General features: G+C 38.8%; 2 protein-coding genes across 2 annotated transcripts in view; one reads left to right on the forward strand and one right to left on the reverse strand.

Annotated features, from left to right (window-relative positions):
• Positions 1–2,526: 2,526 nt before the first annotated feature.
• On the reverse strand, positions 2,527–8,895 carry LOC110175366 (secretory carrier-associated membrane protein 5-like). Its single transcript, XM_055154768.1, has 6 exons — positions 8,871–8,895; positions 6,452–6,571; positions 4,719–4,875; positions 4,321–4,422; positions 3,327–3,444; positions 2,527–2,706 (listed from the first exon to the last, which is right to left on the reverse strand). Exons 1-6 carry the CDS (start codon positions 8,893–8,895, stop codon positions 2,527–2,529), a joined length of 702 nt encoding a protein of 233 aa, XP_055010743.1.
• A 1,875-nt stretch (positions 8,896–10,770) lies between these two features.
• The window catches only part of igdcc4 (immunoglobulin superfamily, DCC subclass, member 4), a 35,697-nt gene continuing 19,397 nt past the window's right edge, over positions 10,771–27,070 (forward strand). Inside the window, exons 1-2 of the mRNA XM_055154698.1 lie at positions 10,771–11,044; positions 25,222–25,521. Coding sequence (XP_055010673.1) covers positions 10,978–11,044; positions 25,222–25,521 — 367 coding nt within the window. The 5' untranslated portion in view covers positions 10,771–10,977. The remainder of the gene's footprint in view (positions 11,045–25,221; positions 25,522–27,070) is intronic.

Consider the following 27,070-nt stretch of genomic DNA (forward strand, 5'->3'; position numbering starts at 1 on the left):
TGCTTTTCTCTGGGAATGGGAAAGAAATCAGCAGAAACCATCATATAAACATGCGCATAACATCCTCTACTCCATTTGCACCATGCAACAGACTGGGAGATTCAAGTGGACAACAGATGTGGTCACTTCACTCTGCCCTTACGCGATCTTCCTGTCAAAAAACTCAAAGTCGGCCATGGCCACAGAGCTTACAGTTCCATGGAAGGAAAGTCTCGCTCATGAACTACAGAAGACCTCACAGTTGAAGCCTCTTCTCGAGGTTGAGACACAGCCCTATTCCTATCACAGTACTCTGCTGTGGGCTTCTTCATCAACTGCATCATTTTCTCCACAGAATTGTGCTATAACCCAAAACCCCAACTCTAGGGAGGTATTGCTTCTGCAGCTAAGGAGAGTTCATGATGGGGCTCACAAAAGATTGGAGCTTGAAACCTTGCGCAGATGAAGCTCCACCTAGGTCAAGTGTTCAGGTTAAGTGGTGAAACACTCTCTCCACAGAGCCACAAGCAACATTATTTCCTCGAGAAATGGGCACCATAACCAAACTGCTTGAGCTTTGCTGTTTATAGCAGATAACTCTTGTTGTTTAATTCTTTTTAGACTTATGTTGTTTGTCTATGTGATCTTGGTGTTTATTCATCACTTTGCAAACTGCAAGTTATTTTGGCTCTCCACCCTTTTCTTTGTTTGAATCTTGATATGTTGTATAGCATTTTATTATATTTCATGACAATTAAAATGTCCCATGATTAATTATCCCTATATTTAAACCTCAAAGCATTGTCATGACAACCCATCTACATACACACAATTGAAAGATCATTACTATTACTCAAAAAAAGGACTACCACCATGAGTCCCAGTCAGATAAGTCTACATACAGCATAACCAATTTCACTTTTCTCCATTAAAACATGCTGTATTGAATTTTCATCAACCCTACTGTGTAGTCCTCAGCAGTAACTTGGTTAGGTTTACCTGAAAGCAGAGTGTTGCCGGTGTCAGCTTGTCACATGACATTTACTTTGTGCTCCGCTCTTATAGACTGTTGCAGGCTGCACCTTTAGCTCTCTGGTGGTCTATGCTGTACAATGTCCATTCACTATGGATGCCATTTCAGCTCTGTTTATTGAAATATGTGATTTTGTCATCCTTTGTTTTCCTTTGGTTATCACTATTTCAGTTTAGCCCACTTTGATGTCTTGAGTAAGCCATTTCAAATTTCAAATTCAAGTTGTTACAGCGCCATCATTGGATAAAAAATAATCGACCGAAGGAAAAGAGCGCCACCTGAAGGGAAACAATCTCACTACATTTGTGCTTCTTATAAAAGACTACGTATTACTGACTCTTTATGTCACAGTAATACATTGTCTACAAAGAGTCATATAATCAATATTGTACACCTTCACTCATGATAAGAAATAATTTGCTGTTAATGTAATTCATCTGTTTAATGAATTAAACATTCATATTAGTTACCACAGTTTGAACGTTATTACGGCCAGTTATTTTATGTAAGTGTTCCTTTCAAAACGATCGCCCAATTATTGAAATAAATCCACATTTATGTTTAAGCATAAAGTAAAAATGCTGCTCACTCCCAAATATCCTTAAGGTGCCTAGAAGCAAGGTTTCTACTCCACTGAGAGCAGAGCTCCTTTACTGTTAACAGGACTGCCTGGTAAGAGGCAAGTGCACAAAATAGCCGAATGTGTAACGTAGAAGATTGCTGAGATAGAGCTCTCAGACCTGCTATTGCTGCCTTGAGTGGGTGTGTAGTGATTTCACTTCTGACGCCTTATTCAGGAAATTGAAGGAAGGTGCTTTGCAACAATGAGACGAAGCCAGGCTGAAAGGCAGTGAAGCAAGAAAAAAATATAGGCTGCCAAACTGTGCACTGTGATCTATAGTGGAGGTGGAGTTTGTAAGCAAGGACTCTAGCACCTCCAAGTGGCCACAATATAAAATACACGACACTGAAACGTGGCTCTTAGAGGAAAAGTGAATGTTCGATATCATTAACTCTTACTTTATTATTTTAACTGTAATCATAATTAGTTCTGTGTCCATCAGCTCATTGATGGTGGTTTGTGGTATTTAACTTTTTCTCATTGTGATTATGTCATTGCTCTGGTATATCAAAAAGACAGAAAGGTTTCATTTCCAGTTTAATCCAGATGAAGACTTGCAATCAGACTGATGCTTTCTGTAACACCACTTTCTTTTGCAATCACAGATAAACAGCATAAAAATAAAGTTACATCAGGCTAGAACTTCTTGATTAACAACGTAAAATGTGATCGCAAAACATAGAAATTTCATGACATGCTAATTATTTCAAAATACTACCAAAATAACACAAAACATTTCCCACAAATATTTGTAAAATGACACAGCAGTAAACATCTCCTGCTCTAAGAGTGATATTTGCTGCAAAACCAATGCAAATATCCAAAACATATTTTCATGTTCTAACCATCATTCTTTGGCATATGCTTTGCATTAGATATCTATTTTCCAGGGCTACATCTGGTTCTGGTCGTATTGCGGGCTGGAGTACTGGTCCTGCATGGCCCCTGTTGCTGCCCCTAAGGCTGCCTGCTGTGCTGCTGCCTGCACATGGGGGTTCTTCCACGCCCCAGTGGCCCACTCCTCCTGGGCTTTGGACATGCTCCCTCCACTTCCTCGGTAGAAGTTGTGAATCTGCAGAGGTAAGATCTATAGTAAATATCTCTTAGGTTTTGATGCATACCACATTATACATACAGTGCATCCATCTTTGTCTACCTCTTGTTTATCATAAGAAAACAAAACTATGACATATCTTTATGAATTGTTAGAACTACCTTTTACACATTTATTGGCCTTACATTTTTTTAATCTATCTCAGCACTGACCAAAGCTGTTACACTTGAAATATTTTCTTTTGTAATTAGTTATTGATTAGTGTAGTGTCGTAAAATCATACTTTGAAACATTCTCCATGGAGATAGATACATTTTATAGCATACTGTGGAAGATTATAGCCAAAGGAACAACATTTCCATGGAAAAAAACAGGAGGAGGCCATCCTCTAGGCCAAATAAGAGTCAGGTTTGTGAAGATGCAAGCCTAGAGTAAAGGTATGTGTGTTTTAAGTGCAATAAAGCCAATCAAATTGAAAAACATGCTTTTATTTTATTCTATTTTGGTTAAAAAGTGAAATACTGTGGATTTAAACCATAGGTGGAAAAAGATTCAAAATATTTAGCTCACATAGAGATATTAAAAGGCCATAGTTTTAAACTCAAAAGACTCAATGCAGTGTAGCGTTTAGTCCTTACCTTGGTCAGGGCAATAAAGGACAGCGAGGCAACTGCAGTGAACATGATTGTTGGGACAAGCATGATCAGTGCAATTAAAATATTATAGCTGAAGAAGGAGATGGTAGCCAGCCAACCACTGCCAAGGACAAACACACATCACGTAAGCATTTCACACAAACTCTGACAATCTCCATGTTATTGAATAGTGTCCTTCAAAATATTACTGCTGCTGAACATCTGGAGGTGAAATATCAATTCAGTCCAATTCTCATACAGGAGGATATTCAACATGGAAAACATGGCATTTATAAACGTTATGAAGGCTGACATAAGATTAATATCACATCATTATTCGGAGTCAGATGACATTTGAGGCTGTCTTTAACTGCCTCTCAAAATCTAATAAGAGCATTAAAAAGTTATGTGAGGGCCATTTCTGATGGTCCATCACTGTCAGTTTAATTAGACCACTGAGCAAAGAATACCCATTTTATAGCCCTAACATTTTACAAGTTCAACAACCACAGAGTAACTTAAATGTTATTTCCCTCACAATGGATTAATAAAGTTCCTTATACATACCAGTATTTTATTCTGCATTTTTAGATAATGTAAGCAGTTGATATAATTGAGTATATCATTTCAGAATGACATTTCTGGTGGATCATACATGTTTGTCTCTGTGGAGATATTGTTGCTTTGCCTGGAATGTTCCACAGTATGACATTACTGTCATACTTTCTCCAGGGACACAGGACACAAAGCCAAATTTCAGGCCAGATCTGCTCACAGTAAAAATGCAAGTTTTCCTAAATGTTTTGAGCAATAAAATACCTGTAATTAAATAGAGGCAAGATTTAAAACCAGTTGTAGTATAGTAGATAATTCTAGGCAAAGGAATAATATCTCCATGGAGACATAAATGTGACTACCAACCAGAAAAGTTACATAATAATACCTTTAACAGCATAAACCATGTCATCTTATGTTACTCTCAATCACTTCAACTTACCAAACACCCCACCCAGGGATGCCTATGCTCTGAATAATGCTGATTCCTACTTGGGCCATGAACACAAAAAAGAACAGCATAAAGTTGAAAGAGCTGTCAGTCCTAAAAACAAAATGCAAAACCCCAAATTAATTGATTGATTCAAACAGTACAGAAATATAATGAGGATGTGATTGAAATATGTACGCATCCTGTCTCTTTTAATTGCTCCTCAGGGGATAAATAAAGTGAATGCAATTAACTACATTTATTTGAAGTAAAACCAACATTCATATTCTTTTATGGGCAAAATAATTCTGACTTCATGCAATATTAGCCAATATAGCAGTAGGTTCCTATTGCTCTTTGGGTAATCGTATATTCCTAATAATCTTGGTTGACTAACAGAGTTAACTTACTTGAATGCTTTGTAGATTGCCCTGAACCAACACACATAGGAGCAAGGTGTGAACATGATGAGCCATATGATGGACAGCCCGAAGTTTGTGACTCCACCTCCTCCGAACATCCAGGCAAAGCAGCCTATGAGATTCACTGCAAGTGTTGCAGTGTTCACTAAAATGCATAAGCAACAATGTTATCAAATGAGTGCAATACACATTAAAGTCAGTACAAATGAAACGCATGGCCCAATGTTAAAGTGTTTTGACACAAACCCAACAGTTGGTGGGTCAGATATGACATGGGGCTGGACATTTTACCCACCTTGCCTATTATGAATGCAGTATGTGAATGGTTAGTGATGTAAGGAGCTTTGAGTGTCCTTCAGTTTTATTATTTTGTTTTATGTATAAAAAACCTGCATTTAATTTAGTTAAATTTGTTGACATACTTGCATTGTTTGACTCAATTAGGGATGCACTGATCCGGCTTTTTCAGTTACGGCACCAATATCAATACTTTGACTTTATTTGACTTAAAATTTTTTGCTGATAATCAATATTAACCGATACCAGTACAGGAACTGAGAGTGGCACTTAATTGCTTAAAACACAGTTAACTTATTATACAAGAGATCCAGTAGTGTTATGCAACTGTTATTTATCCTTCTTGTAAGTACTGAATAGCTTCATATGAATAAAGTTCAAATATCTAGGCCAAACTCAGTCTGTAAATAGTCAATTAAAGACCCAACCAAATGGTCACATTTTTATATAGCACTTAAAGCAATTCACATCAAGGATACTACGCAGAACCATACCCAGATACTAGGGGCAAGGTGGGTTAAATGTCTTGCCCAAAGACACAACAACAGCATTCATCTGTGGGAGCTGGAATTGCATCGCCAGCCTGTGGGTCAGTGAATCTGAATGCTCAACCAATGATACGAACATCGAGAGTGGGATTCGAACCACTAACTTCTAATCAGTGGAAAAACTGAGCTACTGTCGCCCAGATATTGTGGAAACAAAGCTAATTTTACAGTATCCAATATTCAATAGCAGTATGTATTGGTATTGGTGAATCCTTACTCTCAATTTAAAATGATGGCACAAAGATGCTTATCATTCCATTGATAGAATAGCTTGAGCATTCACTTAAATAATGAAAAGCATGAACTCATGAAACAGAGAAGAACATTCTATGCAAAAAATGTTGTGACTCAACAAACATAGAGACAAATGGCAAACTGAACAGAAAACACACATGCCAAAGAAATATACTATACTACCTTATGTAGTCTATTTTTACATGAGAACTCTGTGGAGAGAAAATTATTTACTATGAGGCACAACTCATTTAGTTTAGCAATTCCTCTATGAACAAAAAAAAAAAAAAAACATCTCAGCAGGCATACCTAAATATAGGAATAAATATATCTGAGTATATCAGCAAATACATGAAAGAAAGCAAGAATTCCAATCTTTCAATTCAGAAAAATAATGAAATAATTACATTTTTTGAGGTTCTCCCTTAATCATCACCTTGTGTCCTAGTTGGTACAGCATTGTCCATCTTTTTCATGGGCCAATAAATATAAATAAAAGAATATTACTCTGTAAATGTTTGGACAGGGCTCTATTCCAACTACAGAAATTACAGCTAGGTGGCAGGGCTCTTGTAAACACTTTGGTAGTACTTCATTCAGTGCACAGTGCCTAAAATTTCCCTGAATGTCAGTGTAACTCACAGATCCACAGGTGGTACATCTTCTTGCACAGACTGCGGTGCTGCTCTGGGATCTCCTCAAAGTCCTGATAGAAGCAGGGTTTCACTGGGAGGAACCCAGGAAGTGGAGGGAAGTTTGGTTCTGCACAGTAGAAGCATGTTTAGAAACGCTAATGCCATTTGGATTTTACTAGCATAGGCTTAGATTCTACTCACCAGCCATTGGGAATGTTTTGCCAGAGTATACTTGTTTTCAGTCTACAAAAATTAAGAAAATGCATTTTATACACATACATAACTAAAAATACACGTTTGTAGTATAGCTAAAGCATGCTAAAGAGAATTTGCATAATCAACAAACTCAACATAGTAATAGATTTTAGTATCACCATGTTGAAAGTATGCTAATGATTTCACATTGGCGTTAGATGGCCCCGATGCTGGGCTAGATTTAGGTTATAATCAGCGCTAGCTCTAAAGACATGTAATGTGTATTGTCAGAACTCAAGCTAGCGCACATAGGCATTAACGATGTTCAGAGCAAACGTAAGCTTCTTACCTTCAGCATAAAGTCGCCTCTTTCCTTGTATAACGCACCGTCTGAGACTACTGTGGAGGAATGTACGAGCACATAGACTATGGGCGCTGTGCAAATCAATTCAACGCCTATAAAACTGATAGAGTATTTCTTTTGGCACAGGATAGCTTCACAGTAGAACCTCGAGTCTACCAATCAGCGCGCTTGGCACATTGATCCACACCAATAGACAGATTACTGTAATCCTGGATGTGCGCCTGGTCCAATCACTGTTCAGCTCTCTGTCCAAGGTGCTGAACTACGCTCAGGCGCTCTTCATTCATACTGTATTAGGAATTAAAGAAAGGAATTTGCTATGATCTGTTTTTGTCTGTTTAAATGTTTACAGATACTTGCTTTTAATCTGACCACTACCTGTGTACAAATAAGAACTAGGCTATAGCCATAACATAATAATTTTATTATAGCCTATATGAAATTTGACTTTACCGGAGTTTAAACATAATGACCGTGGTAAATATGTCTAATCTACACATTTAATGCATAGAATAATTTTGCTATAGAATAGAAACATAGGGTTGCAGAAGCAATCTGTCCATCAGATGTCACTGTTTTTCTGCTGTGTTTGACCGAACGATTAAAGGAGTTTCTAACATATTCACGTCTGTTCCAGTTGTTGAGTATAATTAAATGAAAGTTCACTGAGTTTTAGAATGACTATGCACATGTACCTATAGAAAAGACCTACATGCATTTCCAATAGATCTGTAATAATATCCTCCCATAAGGTTCACGCCAATTCCATATTCTTTTTTTGTAATGAACTAGTATAATTTCTCCTGTAAGCCTTGAGTCTCATATGCATGTGTAATGCTCTTAAGCCCCGGCCTGCACCTGTCATCTCTTTCTGGAACTACTCTTATTTTTACAGGTTATAAAATAAATACATCCATTCAAATTGTATGGTTGTGTATTTTTATGTGTGAATTGTTAAAACATGTTCACATGTTCAGTTTAAATGTAGGTTATATACATTTAAATGTGAAAAGCTCAAGCTATAGTAACAAAACTAGTGTATAAAAGTCATGACTTTGGCGAGATAATATCAGAAATGAGATCTACAAAAGGGAACATTAAGATGATGTGCATTCGTTGTACGAGCTTGCACAACAGAAAAGTGAAGGCATAAATAACATGAATCAGACACACTTGTAATACACTTTTAGTCTTTGAACCAACAACTGATATTACAACTGTCCAGTTTCAATTTCAGTTCAAATGAACTAGACATAAGTGCTTGTTGTTGGACACTCCATATCCCTACTTGATGTCCTAAATCTCGGCTTGGTGCCAGCTTGTTCCCGTCCCATTGTCCTTCCTAAAGAAAACCATTTGCCCAGTCACCCTCTATAAGCCCATGTGCCACCGTTGTCTTAGTTTCTATGGTGACGCTTTCCTTCAGCCCAAGCATGTGGATGGCACACCTCCAGCAAAGAGAGGTGGAATAACACTGTCGCAAAGGCGGTCGTACACCAGCCTCATTTGCATATTTAAACATGGACTATGAACCACAGCGTAGTGTTTATTCACCAAACATTTCCTAGTGTTGAATTTTAGCCACTAAAATTAGTCATTCCTTGATAAATGCACACAAACATCTTTCTGGCTGCTAAACCGTGTTAAATACAATAGGTCTACATACATATGAGGAGATTACTCTGGGCATTCTCATTAATGGGTATCCTTTGTATGAATGCTGCAAAGAAAGCATGTCTGGAGTGGCGTGGTTATGTCACTGCTTGTCCAGCAGAGGCCACTGTTCTACCTTGGTGTCTGCATCAGTATGTCCTCACTTATTCAGTAGGAGACACCGTGCTGTCAGATGGAGTTGGGAATCTCTGACCTTGAGAGAGCTCTAAACACAGCATTAGAATACACAAACAACATTCATGTAAATAAATAGAACTAGTGTCCTAGGAACAAGGACAAAAACAAGGAGAGGAAAGTGAAAGAATATGTGCTTTTAATGATAATAGGCTACTTTCTTTATAGAAATCAACAGTGCCTGGCCTTGTTTCACTGTCAATTTGCACTTCAGCTCAATAGTAACTACTTTATATTACAAAGAGAAAATTTATATGCTTGAACAACTGCAGTTGTTGAATATTGATCTGGTCTAATAATTCTGACTTCTTTTTCATTTTAGAGTGCACCAGAGACACATATTTTAGACATCCAAAATCTAGTAATGAGATTATTAGATCTCTCTAGTATAGCCCTTTTACCACAGTCGCACCACACTTATTACTCTTATATTACCTTTGTTATTATTTATAACCAACCTCAAACCATAGTTGAGGTTAAGATATATAGTTTAGAGCATGGCCGTCTGGTTTATCAGAGATCCTCTGGTGTAGACCTACACTGGGTCTTATTACTGAATGTAATCTCCAGTATTGTGTATAATCATTTTATGCACTAGATAACAGATGAGAAGCTGCCAGATTATGTTCATTTTTATTATGGAGGCTCTTGATGAAAATGGAATTGTGGGAGATTCCAGCTTGACCACAATCACAGAGGACACTGCAGTCCTATTAGTTTTTCAGAGTAATCACATAATCGGACTCTCAGACACTGGGGGAATGAATGAATCTCATTCACTCTCATCATCTTAAATCAATCTGTACCAGGCTTAAATGAACACCATCAGATGAACAATCTAAGGCACAGGAAATAATCATTACAGGCATTCTCCATTTCTTGAATTTAACCTGACCCTATAGTCATACTTTTAAACTAGATTCCGACTATGGACTCTTTCTTTGTGTGTCATTCTACACTGTTCATTTCTCCACATTGTATTCAAGCAGCAGCAGTTGTATTTTATATGCACTATAATATAGAGTGAAGTAGCTTCCTAAGCCTCCCTCCCTCCTCAGCCTCAGTGTGGTGTGAATGAGCACGGTGCTGCCGCTGGTACGAGTGATGCTGCGAGCGCTGCACCAGGCGAGTCTTTGTCTGCGGAGAAGGCTGGGCTCCAGCTGGCTCCCGCTGTGTGTTTGCATGCACAAGTCAGTGGGTCCCTCAGCACTCGGTGCAGGAGGCGAGCTGTGTGATTGATTGGGATGCACACCACCAACGCCCCCGTTACCACCCTCTCCTCCTCCCGCGCTTCCTGTACTCCTGCTCCAGGGGCACATGAGCCTTTTTCTTTTCTCCATTTTTAGTCACTCAAAAGAAAGCATGCAATAATTCAACAAAATGGTATGACTACGGTCAGGCTGAGTGAGGGAATGTGAAGGAAAATGCCATCATTAAGGCCTATGCTAATATTCATCAATATCGTATTTAATTGGCATTACTCAGCCTTCCATTTGAAGTAGTGTTGATGTCGACTAAATTATAAGCGCAGGTCTTTTCTTCTCAGACATCATTCTTCAAAAATTCTTCACACTTTACTGACAAAGGATGAACGGACATCCCATCAGACAAGGAAAGGGCGCCTGAGGTAACGCACATTAGACTCATTTGTAAGTCCAAGTCTATCTTCATAAAACGAGCGGTAAGGGCGAATCTTCAGTGCGCCCTCAAAAGGAGACGAGCAATAAGAAAGAGAGGTAGCAGGAGAGGGGTGTGTTAAAGCACTGACTGCTTTTCAGGACCCCAGCGACGACCAGCCAGCCAGTGTCTGGTGAATGTGGTGCGTGTGCGCGTGTGCGCGTGGAGCAGCAGCAGCAGCCAACACACACACTTTACATTCGTTCACAACATGGCGTTGAAGCGCCGAGAGACACGACGGCTCTCCCCCGACTAAAACAAGTGCTTTGTCAAGAAAAGAACCAGCAAGTGCACTGCCGAGCTAAGAGGGCTGAACCTCCACTTAACACGCTTGTGTTAGGCGCTGCCGGGGACAATAGTGGATCCAAAGTATGCAGTTCGCTGTAACGGTATAGCTGGTTGTATACGCTGCACGCTGCTACCCCACTGGTGGAAATCAAAGGCTGTACATGGCGGTGGAGAGTACTATTTATCTGCTCTGTCTGCTTTCACTCTTTTGTGGCCCATCCAGACAAGGTAAGGGGCTTACTTCTTTCTCTCACTAGTGCTGTGTTCCACGGGACTGCATGCGGAATCATTTGTCTGAAGTACAGTTCACCCACATGAAGTCAGACTGATACACATTTATAGTAGCGGTTGAGTTTGCACCTTGCACGGTCCATGCGGAATGTGTGTTTTTTCTTCACCTCGTGTGGCCTCGCTCGTGCTCGCAGGGCATGGCCGAATTCTTCATGGTTCGCTTTGTCAGCATACACCACGGGGCTTTGGTGCTGCAAGTTTAACAGGGGTCGGAGGAGCACGTTATCGCACTGGGAACACAGACTTTCCACACTTGGGACAATTGAATATACTAAAGTAAACATAAGTTTTAAGACAAGTCTAACTTATGGAGTCGTCTTTTTGATTGCATATCTAATTATAAAAGCAGTTGTCCAGTCAAGCAAAAGTGAAACTATGTTACCCACCAATTACTGCTCATTGCACTTGGTACTACGCAGAGAATATGAGTAATAATCTAGATCTATATTGTAGCAAAACAGGCAGGGCTTAGGAAGGTGAAATGTCTGTCACTAGAGGCCAAGAGTTGGTGAACTATTGCCACAAAGAATTACCATGACAATGACCAGTGCACAATATGAATGCCTGAAAATACAAAGACTCAAAAATAAAACTCAGGCATTATATTTGACTGGTGACCAAAATAATATACTTTCATTCATTGCACTTAGTTAAATATGTCAATTGTCTGTTAAAGTTATATTTTCCAAAAGGAATACGTCAAATATTCTGTTCTGAATGTACTGATTTTATGATAGTAGATCTTGGAGCTGACTATATTAGAAAGTACAATGCATCTTATGGTGCTGAAATCCTTTTAGTTGAATTACCAGACAATGGAAATCAACTATATACAATCCAAAATTGAGCAAAGAATGATTAAGTTACAGACATTTTTTTTTCTCATGCAAAAGGAACTGAATTGTATTAATCATTTATTATTTTCAGACAACTTTAGTTTGCGCAGTCTTTGCTTTGGCTTTTTTGGGGCATGAATGAGTGTTGTTATTTTTTGTATGATCACTCCTCTTTAGCTCAGTGACTACAAATACATAGTTTTAAATATGTCTTTTAGTGATCGGAGCTGTCCTGTGTTCTCCCATATGTGTTCATGTGTTGATCTTTTACAATGGAACACGAATGCTTGGCAGCTGGGGAAGGTTCCAGGACAGGAATGAATTGGTGGTCTCTGCTGGGGCAAATATGGGGCCAAGGGCCATTCGTTCAATTATTGACAATGAGCTTGTTTTGTGCATTCTTATGGAAGATCAAATAGGATTGTCAGCTTCACTTAGCACATTACTCCACATAAGAACAAAACAGAAGAGTAAACTTTCCCCGAAGTACAGAAAGAATAGAGAACTGTGTCTTTGCTCTTAACTTAAACTATGTTGTTATACCTACTGTCTCAGCTGCACTTGTTTTCTCAGCTTGTACCTCCCATCTACAACCTAGACTAATTAATGCCTAGTATTACTTTATGTGAATATCACAGCTTCATTAGCTCTGCTTCAGTGTGTTACTTTGTACAAGCAGAGACAAGTGTGGAAAACTAATGTTGTTTAAATCAAGTTTCAGCATACATCATGTTTTGTTATGGGGAAAAACAGAACATGAATTGTATCTCAGTGTGCTTCTGCTGCCAAAATAGTCTTTTAGTTTTTATGCCTCAATAAATATATTTGTGACATACAGCTCTGGTAGAACTCTTGCTGGTTGTGGCTGTGGGCTTCAATCTTGTAGTAGATTAATGCCTGCACATGTCAATGTCTAACTGTTCACTCTTCAGTCCAGATGAACATTAAAAGCCCACAGCTGAGCAAAATGCTCTACAAGTGTTATATGCAGCACAGAACTCATGCAATTCTTAAGACTTGTTTAGAATGACTAAAGCTTTGATTGAAGGAGCATTGTAGTGCGCTAATGAGCATATAGCTTCCCAGCCTCTCAGCCAGATATTCATAGACTTAAATATTTGATGACAGCATGGGCTCAAGTGTCACTGCATTCAAACACACCTATCTTCTTCACACAATCAGAGCACACTCATTCTTCACTTGTGGTGTTCTATATAGCCCTATATTTGCAGAGAAATGTATATTTGCAGTGAATCTTAAGTCGCTTTACATACGAGCCAAGAAAGGTGTGAATGTGGTGCAATTCATAAAGTCTTAAAAATTAGGTGTTTTAGTGCAAGGGTTTAAATGTATGGGATATTTTGGATCAAACACAACAGTTCATTTGTTATATTGGACATATTATGTAACATCTGTTCTGTTTTCACCTACCCCCTATCTCCCCCCACACGAAGCATACTTGCAGTTAAACAGGGTACTTTGAATTTATTTAGTTTGGACCAGTTTTTTGGAACCTCAAATGGGAATGATCATACATTTACTTTACTATACCATTTCTTTGAAAATAACTTAGGATGCCTACAAATATACCTTGCAATGAAACTTTTTGATACATAGGTCCACCCTAAAACATAAAGACATTGCATTAATGCAGGTAACATGCCTTTTTAATGGCCCATTGTATCTTATTGTAAACGCCTGAATGCAGCCTGTGTGGCAGGCAGACCCAGCCACTGCAGGTGCCTGCTCCTCTCCTGGGCCACTTTATGAACCTAACTGTCATTTTTAATGTTTTAAAGTGCTCAGCCTGGGGTGTTGTGTGTGTGTTCTATGGAGGACCAGCTGTTCTAGCTCCCATATAATAACATCTACAGAATATTAATGGCTGTTTGCCTCTGCCAGCCTATGCTTTGATTCACATGTACTTTGTGCCAAACATTTACTATATACATATGAGAGATATTTTGTTGCTATCTCCACACTACATTGTTTTCAATAATAGGAAATTGAATGAGTGTGTGCTCTTCGCCAAAGCAATTGCATTCGTAATTACCTCCTTGATTGTTTTATCTAATATGGATGACACTTTTAATGACAGTATTCTGCAAGCTAGCATGCCTTGTAGGGTAAACTTTCCATATTTGTGTGAACGTCTAGTGTGACAGCTCATCTCTGGAGACATAAAATGGGATCTTGCCGGACAGCAGTGCCTGTAGTGAATAGCTTATTGCACATTAGCGCTAAATGAAGTATCTCTGAGTGAGTGTGTGTGTGTGTGTGTGTGTGTGTGCGTGTGTGTGTGCGTGCGTGTGTGTGTGTGTGTGTGTGTGCGTGCGTGTGTGTGTATGCGTGTGTGTGCCGTGTGTGTGTGTGTGTGTGTGCGTGTGTGTGTGTGTGTGTGTGTGTGTGTGTGTGCGTGTGTGTGTGTGTGTGTGTGTGTGTGCGTGTGTGTGTGCGTGTGTGTGTGTGTGTGTGTGTGCGTGCGTGCGTGTGTGTGTATGCGTGTGTGTGCCGTGTGTGTGTGTGTGTGTGTGTGTGTGCCGTGTGTGTGTGTGTGTGTGTGCGTGTGTGTGTATGCGTGTGTGTGCCGTGTGTGTGCCGTGTGTGTGTGTGTGTGCACGCCAAGGTGCAGTCAAATGCTGGAGGTATGTGGGGACGAGTGGGTGTGTCAGCAGTGATTTGTGAGAGCATCTTGATCCCCTCCCTTGATGGTCCATGCTAAATTAGGATGCATATTATTTAAAGATGCCCTGTGCTGAGTTTCCACTGTGGATATCTGTGTACTGAATATGTTCATTTGAATAGTGGTCCCTTAGCAAATCTACAGAACTCTGCCAGAATATACAATATAGTTTTTGTGTGTAGTGTAGAAACTATGTTTTCAACATTCATTAATTACTACAAATTGTCTAATTCATAAAATAAATTATCTAATTAGATTAGTGAATTTTTCTGTTATAACTATACATTCAAATTGTGAATGAAACTTGAATGTAATGTTGCCTGCCCGTTTTCTGACATAATCTTTCATAAAAGATGTTTTTGCCTATTGGTGGCTTGTGGCATTTCCTCTTCAGTATAGTGATTTGCTGTTTAGTTTCCGGCACCATTCTTTGGCAGCTACGTTTTCTATTTACCCACACCAAATGGGTCAATAGCAGTGGTTGTTATAAAGAGAATTACTTCAAAAGCATTTTCTTGGAATTCAAGCTCTCCCCTCCCTTGTGATGTACAAAGGTTTTGTTGATTCTGTTGGTTTGTTCTGTTTCCTCTTGGTGAGTAGTGCCTCGAAATGTCACCAAATCAAACATATGAACAAGTTTAGCAAAGCACATCATAGGCAGCAATAACTCTTCATTTTAAGTGCACTTAAATTAAAGTTAGCACAAACTAGTACAATGCACAAATTATGAAGTGGGTACCTTGTTGACTTGTCGAGAGTAAATTGTCTGTTTGAGGATATTTCAGATATCATGTTTACATGATTGCATAACAAACAATATAAAACTAATCTATAACAATTACAGTATTACTTCAGGAAGACCAAATTAAGGCAACATTAAGAAATCAACAAGCTCTGTTCCCCATTTCGTAATATAAAAGGCTATGAAGGATATTGATTCAAACAATAAACACGTTTTTTTAAACTATCAATAAAACTGAGTATTAACTGTAAATATCCCAATGTACATGACATGAATATAGCTTGCCCTTCTTCAGAACTGGTAACACACAATGTCACATAGCAATCTCATCTATCATACAGCCCTTGTAAGACATGTCTGACCCTCATCCCTGAACATGTGTAGAACTGAAGAATGAACTGTGTCAAATCAATGCTGCAAGACGTGTTCTCTCTGACTCTTAGTGTTTACCATCACCAGGAATACTTTACACCTTCTCAACTACAATATTCTGGTTCTAATTAAGTCCAATCCTGCTCCAAGTGGAGTTTCTTCAAGTTTTGTTGACTCATGTAAGCGTTTGTGCTGGCTCTTGACATGGCCATGTGGAGGCCCCATGCTGCGGACTCCCTGAATACGCTGGACTCTGATTGGCTGAGAGTGGCCTGGGATGAATGAGCACTGTACATAGAGCAGGAGGCATGTGGGTCTGCACTGGTATGCCCCCACTGGCCCGGACTTTGTGTTCTGCATTTATTCACTCCAGTAAACTGTGAGTGGGGCGCCTGGGTCTGGCCAGTCCCACTATGACCTGTGTTTACTGCACACTCAGCCGTGACTCTGACTGAGAGGAGAATCACTGCTGCTGCATGCATCAGCAGAGTCTTTAGTGTAGTACAGAACTACAGAGGCATTATTCAAATATGATTACATCCAGTATAAAAGTAGTAGTCACATGTAAGACAAAATGTACCACTGTTTTGCTGCTGCTACTGCTACTGTAGAAAATTCAATCACATTTTTGCAGTAGGCTTTCTTTTACTTTGTTAATACTGTGATAACACATGTTTTGACTGCTCTTACTGTTAGACATACTACTCTCATGACTATGGCCTCTGCTGTAATCACTTAAAGCAACAGTATGTTATTTTCTAGCCATAAATAAACTAAAATGAATTAATTAATTTTTGTTTGTTTATTACACTGAAAAACATGTTTCTTGGGAGTGTAAGCAGGTTTGCATTGGCACAAACTTGATTCTTTTTACTTGTACTTGCTAATTTGGCTATAATATTCCACAGACATAACAGTGATTTCCATGGAGAATGTTCCAAAGTATTGTTTTAACTTTCTTTTTCCATGGAATCATGCAGGTGATGTGCCACTTCCAGACAGTTACATACTGTACCTTTAAACTTTTAGATTTAACTTAGTCAGCCTTAAATTTAATTATAAGTGTGGAAAAACAAAAAAGTAAATCTCCACCAAAAATCAAGCATATTCTCCCCAGTCCTGTGTTAGTGTGTGTATATGGGTGAGTGTATTTGTATGTGGTGCAGTAGTGTCCTGGGAGAGGCACAGCTGGAGCACTCACACCTGACACAGCAGCTGTTCATGTTGTGAGTGACTCATAGACTTCCACTGTGAGCTCAGTGAGACGTGGAGCCCCGAGCAGAGCCTAAAACAAGTAAACACTGCTCTACACGACTCAAAAAGACTCATGCCAAAGTTACGCTCTTTAGCCAAATGAGAAACAAGTCCATATTCAAAAACAACCACTGCTCTTGTTCAATACAAGCTTAATCATAGGGGCCATACAGTTGAAAAATTCTCTTGCACATTTGCTACATAAACCAGTAGCATGCTGTTTACTAAGTAAGTACTTTGTGTGCCAGCTGTCTGTCTTGCTATAATGAGCCCCAAACTATGACTGCAATGTGAAATGACAATAGTACACACTGTATTCAGCAGTGCTTTACAAACTTAGATTTCAAATTACACTGTGAAATGCACTGAAAATGCACTTTATTTCAAAAAGCTCTACTGGAAACATTATAAGTGCACCTTTAAATCCAAACTCAAAGAATAAAATCTTAAATTTTTATTTATGAAGGAATTATTCTTTTGCTGTTTCTCTGTATTTTATTTAAATATAATGATATGTTCTTATGTGACACTGGTACTAATATTAGGACTACTGCAACAAAAGCATTTGAATGGCTGCACAGCTCATTGCTGACTGTCTTGCCACTTGTGTTATCACAACTGTGGCTTGTGAGTATTGATTAGAACCCATGTTGGTGCAGCTTGAGGCCATACACACGTGTAGGCTGGTGCACAACTCTTATCTTGTTGATATTGATATGGAGCAGGTAATTAAATGATCAAACAAAGCCGGCAAGATGATCTGGGCCTGAGGTTTGTGGCTGTGCCTCACTGGCAGTTTCCCATGTGGTAACAGAGCACTCTTCAGTGGTGTCAGTCACTCCAACAACCTTTTAGAAAGCCTTGTTCCTATAATGCAACTCCCACCTACAGTGCTCTCCAAAGTACAAGTTCTAGCAATTAGTGTCAATTTAGCAGATACACGTGGTGCTTTGAAGTGCATAGTTGCTCTTTACAAAAGCGACACATATCAGATCTCACTTCTGTCTCAAAAATATAGAAATGAAATGTGCCGTTGTTACTCAGTGCTTTATAGTTTATTGTATCCTTGTTTGTTTCCTTTATCTTTGAATTAGGTGTGATCACTTTTCACATTCCTGACATGACATTAATGATTAGGCACATGGAGCACATTCATGATTTGGCACATTGAGTAGTAAACAAAAGCCAATAAGTATAGTTAATAAACTATAGCAACTAATTTTAATATCAAGACAAACACTTTTTAAATATCACATGGCACTTAAATCAATATATGTATTTTTATTTGATTTACAAAAGAAATCGCAATAGAATTGAAATCTCAATTTGAAGGTACGTAATTAGCAATGTTTGCAGTACTATCATTTCCTCCACAAACAGCAGAATATCCTGGCTTATTCTGCACAAATATAACTTTTTTTTTCTTTTTTTTTCAAAAATTGCAAATGTTATTCTCTCCATCATGGACACTACTGCTCACCCACTGCACCAGACTATAGAGGGACAGAGGAGCTCATTTTCCAATAGGCTCCTACAGCTCCACTCAAACTGTGAGAGATACAGATGACATTCATACATACTCCCTATAACTGTACAACAACTCACCCTTATGTAACAGATAATACTCCCTACAACTGTACAACAACTCACCTTTATGTAACAGATAATTCTCCCTACAACTGTACAACAACTCACCCTTATGTAACAAATAAGTCTGTATTTCTGTCAATTATCATATCATCTTTGCACTGCTTCCTTTTGACCTCTTGTATATACAGTAACTGTGATATACTGTATTTATAATATATTTGTTTTTTACTTTCTGTACATACATTATATAATTAGTGTCTTCTTGCTATTTTTTACTGATACTTATTTAGAAGTTTTTACCATTTAAAAAAAAATATATTTTTAGTTATTTTTATTGTGGGTCAATAAAGTCTGTTTAAGCCTAAGTCTAAATCTAATTGCAATCCCAGTGCTTCCCAAATGTAGCCCTACTGGGAACAGAAGAGTCCCCTTAACCTTCGTATAGTAATAAAACTTATAACATTTTATCCATAATGTTAAAATTATGATCCTTACAATCAGCAGGTTACATGCTCATTTCAGTCTTACAGCTTTGATTTGGGCTTGTAAAAGACAGCTGTATCCATTGGCTGAGAGGAAACCTGAGCTGTGGCTATGGGGTCATGTGGTGTCCATTCTCTCTTGACCTCCATTTGAGCTCCTTTAATATCTGTGCAGCACTGACTCACTCAGCTTTTTCTGCAACTCATCTTTCACTCAGATGATGCTGAATAGGTGACCCATTAACAGAGAGATCCACAGAATGAGAGTTAATGCGCTGCTCTTCTCTTTCACAAATAACACTTTCAGCCCAATTTTGTTAGGCTGCCTGCAAATAGAACAGTTTGGTCCATTACCATGGTCATTCATTTACTTGTTGATACTTGTATGTGATATGAAATAGATATACCCGGATAAGACAGAACATTATGACTAGCGCCATGTGAAATGAACACATTTTGTTTGTGCTTAAGATAAGAATAAAGAATAAGTCATAAAGTCACAATAAAGTCATTATGATGGCCATAAATTTAACACTGTTCAGCCAAAACACTAACCTGGCCAGCCAGAACCATATGCTTTGACAAAGATATGTGGATCTGGAATCATATCGTGTCTCCCCAGTTTCAGTTGTTATGATTGACAGGTGGATTAACCAATCAAAAAGGCACATGGTACTTTGTGGAAACAATTATGGAGGCTTACATGGAAAAATGGGAAAATAACAAAGATGTTATGTAGCTCAGGTAAACTAAGAATAAGAGGAGATGTTTCCTGCATTTGAGAGACCCATACTATTTGTAGTATGCAACAGTAATTGGATTGTCCCATGTTTGGACAGTAGTTTGTCATGCTCTATAGTCAGATTTTTTAGACCCTTCTGGATGCGATCAGGATATAGAAGGTCTGGCTGCTCTTGAACTAACTTCTCACCAGCTACCCTTAAAATTTCCTATGCAGATCCTTTAGGACTAGCCTGGGTCCAAATTAGTCCTATGTGTATATGCTGTGGTCTTACAGCAAAACTTGAAATCAGAAATAATATGTTTTCAAAGATGCCCTGACTCATATAAATATTTGACCACATTAAAACTCCTCTGCCATGGATGGTTCTCAGTGTTTGTTATCCAGTGTTGATTTTCAATGTACTATCAGTAAAAAATCTAATATTAAAATGAAGAGTTTAAAAAAGCAGTTGCTCTAAATTGCTCCTTATAATTTGAAAAGCCCCCAGAGAGCCACAATGTCTCCACACTCTAACTCTCCTCATTGTAAACCTCTGTCATCTTTCTACTTAGAGCAGCCATGAACCTCCTGGAACCATGCCGAGGCAGTCCATTCAGCATACCTAGGGCTCACAGCTCAGCGCCCAGTCCTCTCGAGCAGCTCCCTCTTGCACAGTAAAATGGTAAAATGGCCACTTCACTGTTGCCCTAGCCCCCTCCAGTGCACTGTGTCCTCATGAGACTCAGCATACACACCAGTCTGATCTGAGGACATGTGCACAAATCACCAAGCATTCAAGAGGTTTCTGTCCAATCATGTGTTAATAATTCATCATTGAATTCTTATATAGATATGATATAGTATCAGAATTGTGCTATACTAGATAGGCCAGCTGACTATACACATTATATTTTACAAAGATGTAGGCGGATCAAGAAATCAGAAAAAATACATGATCCATTTGTTTCAAAACAAAGATGACTCACATGCATCTCATTAGGGCTGTATTCAACCTAAGACATACTTGGTTGACTAAAGAGGATATGTTGACAATTGACAACATCACAATGGTTGTTTAGGAGATATGCAAAATTTGTAGATTTAAAATATAGTCCACTTACTTTTTCTGAGATACGTGAACCTCAAGCAAGACATTTACAAACACGTTTTAGCATATTTATCCCTCATTTTAGAGCATCTCATCATAGCAAGAAGTGGATGTTCATGTACATGTTTTAATTGTTGAAATAAGCCTATATGACGATTTTGAACCCTGCATGTATGACCTGGAGTCTGAAATTGGTCTGGGATAGGGATAGCAGTTTCTCCCAGTAAAATAATGATTCAACAAGGCCTTCTCACTACTCTTTTTTTTTTTTTTTTTTAATGAATGTACTTATCTAATATGTTTTAACTATGATTATTTTAGTTTCTGCAAACACCTCTCTACTTTTTATCATGTGAAACACCAACAGAGAGCTGGGAAATGGCTGCTAACGTTTTAATGACTAAATGAGGCCTAACGAGTTGAACTGAGAATGAGAAGTGTGTGGAGCTGTGTACTCAAACCTCACCTGCTGCATTAAGATTCATTGCCCACCACAGGGCCTCAGGTATAGTTTAGTCTGTGCATGGGAAGATTAGACTGATGTGTGTACTGTTTTACTTCCCTCTACATGATATATTAACTCTACACTTGGAATTGATATTTGGATTTTAATAATAGGGTTGCTCAAAGTTCACATTTTTAACATGCCCAGAAGAACTTACAAAAACACATGAACTGACAAACTAATCCAAGAATCACATTTCAGATCATGTTTGTACAGTGCCAATTAGAGCCCAACCGATATATCGGTTGGCCGATATGGACAACTGGAGGCATATCTGCTATCGGCCGATATATTTGCTGATATGGGCCGATATTTCCCATGGTCATGTTATACTTCGTTATAAATCTTAGACTCTCTATATTATGTTCATTTATTCCAATTTACAGTCAGATAAATGTCCTAATATGTGTCTCCGCATCAGTATTTATCCGCGGAGTCATTTGTCTGTGTGTGTCCGTACTGTCCCTGAACACATACCCAGAGTCGCGTCACTCGCGTGTGTTTGTTTACACCTGCAGACACAGATCCAAACACAGATTATATTCTTTTTACGGACAATCGGTTTGAGTCTGGAGTAAAAGGACATTTATTAGTGCAGACTTGTGATGTGAGGAGGACCCTGTGTGAGCGGTGAGTGTTGGAAATATGTCGACTTTGAAGCTATTTTTTTCTCATTAGTTTGCTATTAGCTGCTGTAGCTCCCGCACATAAACAAGCTGTTTTCTATTGGCCTATTGTAAAGTGACTATATTGGCCGTATATTTGTTACTGAACCTGCATTGATATGTAAAGGAGCTGTGAATAGACGTGTGAATGATGATACTTGCGCATATAATTAATTACCGCGGCGCGGAGCATTTACGGCTAAAGGCTAATAGCGCTAGTTTTTTTGCTAGCTAGTAGTGATGGGTCGGTCGCGAACGAAACGGCTCTTAGAGCCGGCTCTTTGAAGCGAACGACGGGAGCCTGATCCTTATTGGGATTGGGAGCCGTGTTTTCGCTTTCTCTCACTTTTTTTCTCTTCACGCCGCGTGCAGACTCGTTGTAGTTTGACAGCGGCAGCGGCTGAAAACGAAACTTTCAGAAATCTGCGTGTGCATAGGATAGAAAAAAACGTGCATATTTGCCTGTAGTTCAGCATAAAATAAATAAACCAGGACTAATCTTGGGCTCGAGAGAGGGAGAGAGATAGAGACCGAGTTCCGACACTCAGTCCTGGTTCAGTTCTGGTTTAGTCCTGTTTTACACATGGTTTAGATCCGTTTTAGTCCTGGTTTAGTATTTTTTCTGTCCTGGTTCAGTTCTGTTTTAGTCCTGGTTGCAACAAAACAATCTGAAGAGCCGCTTAGGACCCAAAAGAGCCAGCTGCTTTTAGTGAACCGAGAAAAAGAGCCAGTTCTCTAAAAAGAACTGGAATACCCATCACTAGTAGCTAGAATGTGATGCAAAAAATGCCATTAGGCCGACGTACTGTCTGTAAATATGACGTAAAGAGTCAGAATAACAATAAATGTTGCTTAAATAAACCCAATTTAAAATCAACTAGAGCCAAACCTAAGTTTTTTTTAAACAATTCAAGATTTACAGTGAATTTTTACATCACTAAATATATCGGTGATTATATCGGCTATCGGCAGCTTCATCTCACATTATATCGGTTTCATATCGGCCACAACAAAATCCATATCGTTCGGGCTCTAGTGCCAATACAGGGTTAGCACCTTTTATGGGAAAATTATGTTACGTAAATAATTGCAGTCATTGCAATGTGCTAAATGTATTTTTATATAGCGCTTTTTCACCTTCAAGGCACTCAAAGCACTTTATGTCAAGAAACCAATCGCCCATTCACACACACATCCACACACCAGTGCACACAGACACTGGTAGCAAGGTGGATTAAGTATCTTGCTCAAGGATACAAAAACAGCATTCATCTGTGGGAACTGCCAACCTGAGGCAGTAGATCTGACCGCTCAGATCTACTGCCAATGATGTTCATGTGGATAAACACACCAAATTGCTTGATTTGCTTCATTTGTAATATATCTTTCTACTACTTTTAGTGATGTAATATAATCCTTTTTCTGTTTACAGGCAAGAATACTTATGTTAGTAGTATTTATCCTATGTAAAACAGCTATGCTAAGACACATACCCTGCTGCTTTTTCAGAATTGTGCTTACAATATTTGCTTTTTGAGACCTCATATCACTTTTCCATGAGAGTAAATATAATTATCCTAACAATGTAATGAAATAATGCAAATATGATGGATTCTTACCCCAAAAACACTGATATTGAGTTGGAAATGACAGTTGTAAGTCTCTAATAAGGCATCAGCTCCACCCACACTCCACACTAGGGTTTTTGTTTTTTTTCGCTCCTGGACAGTAATGCCCTGCTGCTGACACACAAATCCTTGCAAACGGCTACACCCAATTCATTTGGAGAGCTCCTCTTTTCCCACTGGACCCTTTGCCTACCACATCTATCAATCTAATGTGCTTCTACTGGGCCTAAAATACGATAAAGAGGACGGAGTGAGCCAAAGATGACAAATGATACAGTTGTAATAAAATATCAGTAAATCTGATTTGGTCTTGTAGATGCTGAGAATATGTCCGTAATTGTCTTCAGTGAGGCAGTGGTTGGGGAGCACCGCATGTCTTCTGAAGTGTTGCTAAATAGTTGGTCTGATCCCTCTTCTTCACCCCTCACTGATGTCGTGTCCGTGGGCAAGATTGTGCCTCCAGTTTTTATGTCACTTTTGTTATTTGAATGTGTTAATTGTATAATTGTAGTGCTGTGATTGGTGCAGGGATATGAGTTTGCGCTGTGCGATCACTAGTTCTGTCAAAATGTTCCAGACCAGCTGTGGCTGTGCAGGGTTTGAGATGATGTCACATTATGTAATTACATTTCCAACATTCTGTTAGTCTTTATTGTTTAATGGAAATTGTGACAGAAAAGATCATATCTGTATTGTAATTACAGATTTTGTGGTGTGATTGGATTAACTTGGGGGTTTGTTTTGCCCCTGACCATAATCATGAAAGTCTAGAATCTCAAAATAATCAAGGTGACATTATTTCAGAAAATAGTTGTTGAGGGTAGGTCAGAAGTTTATGGTATGATTTGCTTTTTAAAAATGGCAGAAATCCTGGCTTGTGATGAATATCTCTGTAATTGTTGGGCTGTACCACGTGAAACAGAAACTAGCATAAAAATTTAAGATCTTCTGTATTAGCACAAACAAACTAAGGTGAAATATTTTTATACAGTTGCTTCAAAATGTGGTTTAATTCAATAACAAATATGTGATTGTGTCACTTGATAGAACTCTTGAGCCATTTATTTCATATGGCAATTTTTTTACCCAATTCCTAACTAATAATGATGGGGATTTGTGGATTTTCTTTTTGGTTACTTCCTTCGAAACCCATGAATCACCCATAGAGTTATATTTGCCCTACCCTCCATCTGAAACTATGACATCATATTCTAAAATCCTCCGACACCGAAACTGAAAGAAATGGGTGGATATTTGAAAATATTGTGGATGCAAAGAAATTGTGTCGTCACACCACAGAGGATTTTCAGTTTGCCTAATGTTAAGCCATTGTGAATTTTAAGATGAACAATTACACTTCCTTCAAGTGTTCGTGTTTCTTCAAGTGAATTCTGACAATCGATTGTGATGAATTTATGAAGCATTAGTGACCCAGCTGGTTACCATGTTACTCATTGACTTATAGTTTGGATGAAAATTGCCTTTATAAAATCTACTCAGGTCTTGTTATTTTCTTTGTTTACAGATAAACCAATTTCCTTGGAGCTGAGCTGTGGAGCAGGTCCTAGCCATGTAGTGATAGAGCCGGGAGTGCCTGTGCTGCTGGACTGTGGCCTGGGCTCCAGTGACACACCCTTGAACATCACCTGGCTCCAGGATGGCCGAGCTTTGCCTTTGGAGGGGGCAGACTTCCTCCAGTACCTGCCCAATGGCTCTCTGCTGCTGCTGCCCACAGCCTCTGCGGAGGTGGAGGGCGCCTACAGCTGTGTGACTGCCAGTGCCCACGGAGCCCTTATAAGCCGAGCCATTAGTGTGCTCCTTGCAAGTACGTATTCATCCATAAAGAAAATGCTGAGACGCACTGTGTGGGTACATGTGTTTTGTTTTACTTTATATTTTAATAGTTTTAATAATAGGATCTGTAGGTAAAATCTCAAAAAACAGACAACAAAAAAAAACTTTGTGTGCAAAATGTAAACACTCTTGTAAAAAGGGCACTTTGTGGTTAAATATAAACTGACCTCTGTGAAAAATATCATGTTATGAACGAGTTAATGCAAAACCATTTTAATGGTGTTAATTTTTTTAACTGTGTTAATTGTTTTATGGCGAACTAGTTTTCCTAAGTTGTGGCCACTGTTATTACCAAAAGGAGAAATTCAATTTGTCAACTGGACTAAAGTTTATTTTGGTCGAATAGGTTTCGCAGCTCATCCAACCCCCTTCTTCAGTTCTGGTCAAAATACTGGAGGACACTGCCTTATATCTGCCTGAAGGGAGGAGCTAACTACAATGAAACTACTCTGAAACTAACATCCTACTTGTTTACAGTTTCTGTTAGTTAGCTAAGCCTATTGAACTGCACTGAGTGTGGGGTCACATTAGCATAATCATTCAGGGCCATAATGGGTGCTTTCACACCTCTGGGCCTGACCTGGCTATCCCTATTGTTCTCTTTGTTTGTTTTGATTTAGGTTTGAGGATGGAGTTGTAAATGGGAGACAGATGATGTCTAAGGCCTCCATTTCTGTTTATGCTAATATGACCCCACACTCAGTTCAAAAAGTATTTGACCAAAATAAACTTTTGTCCAGTTGACAAATTGAATTTCTCCTTTTGCCACAGATTCTACCTGGACAACTGACGGATTTTACACACACTCTTACAACATAAGAAAAACTACAGGATCCAGGAAAACAATTTGTAAGAAACTAAGAAATCCTGTCAAGTGTGCTAATGTTATTCATACGAGAAAAACACAAAATAAAGTCCACTCCAAAACATACGGCGAATCCATGCTTACCCTTGATAAGGACTGTGGCAGAGGCAAGTTTTTTGCAGCCTCTCTCCTCCGACTGTCATCACTGCTCCGAACTGTTGTTTTATCCATAAACTCAGGGAGGAGCGCATATCTGTCTCACTATTTAATAGGTACTTCTGCCACTGGACTTAATTTCTCCCTAAAAGCTTTGCTGCATGACATGTAAACAGTGCCATGTGATGACGTCATCCCCCTTATTACAGCAGGCGTTGGGGCAGACAAACACAGTTGCAATAAAAAAAATAATAATTAAAAATTGCACAAAGCAAGCACTTTTCTGTTATGATAAGAGTATTAAAATGATTATTCAAGGGACAAAAATTATTATGAAATGAAATTGCCATTAATCGCGAGTTAACTATGACATTCATGAGATTAATTGCAATTAAATATTTTAATCGATTGACAGCACTAATATAAACACAATTATCATATTTATAAACTTACCTAACCAGCATCCAGACACTGGACAGAACATGCTCCCACACTTTTAGACATGTAGTGTGAGGGAGTCAGAGACCTGTATGACCAGTATCACACTCTTTCTGTTGGT

The sequence above is a fragment of the Boleophthalmus pectinirostris genome, unplaced genomic scaffold (genome assembly GCF_026225935.1).
Source record: "Boleophthalmus pectinirostris isolate CB_2022bp ecotype Guang Dong unplaced genomic scaffold, ASM2622593v1 HiC_scaffold_19, whole genome shotgun sequence".
NCBI classification, from domain to species: domain Eukaryota; kingdom Metazoa; phylum Chordata; class Actinopteri; order Gobiiformes; family Gobiidae; genus Boleophthalmus; species Boleophthalmus pectinirostris.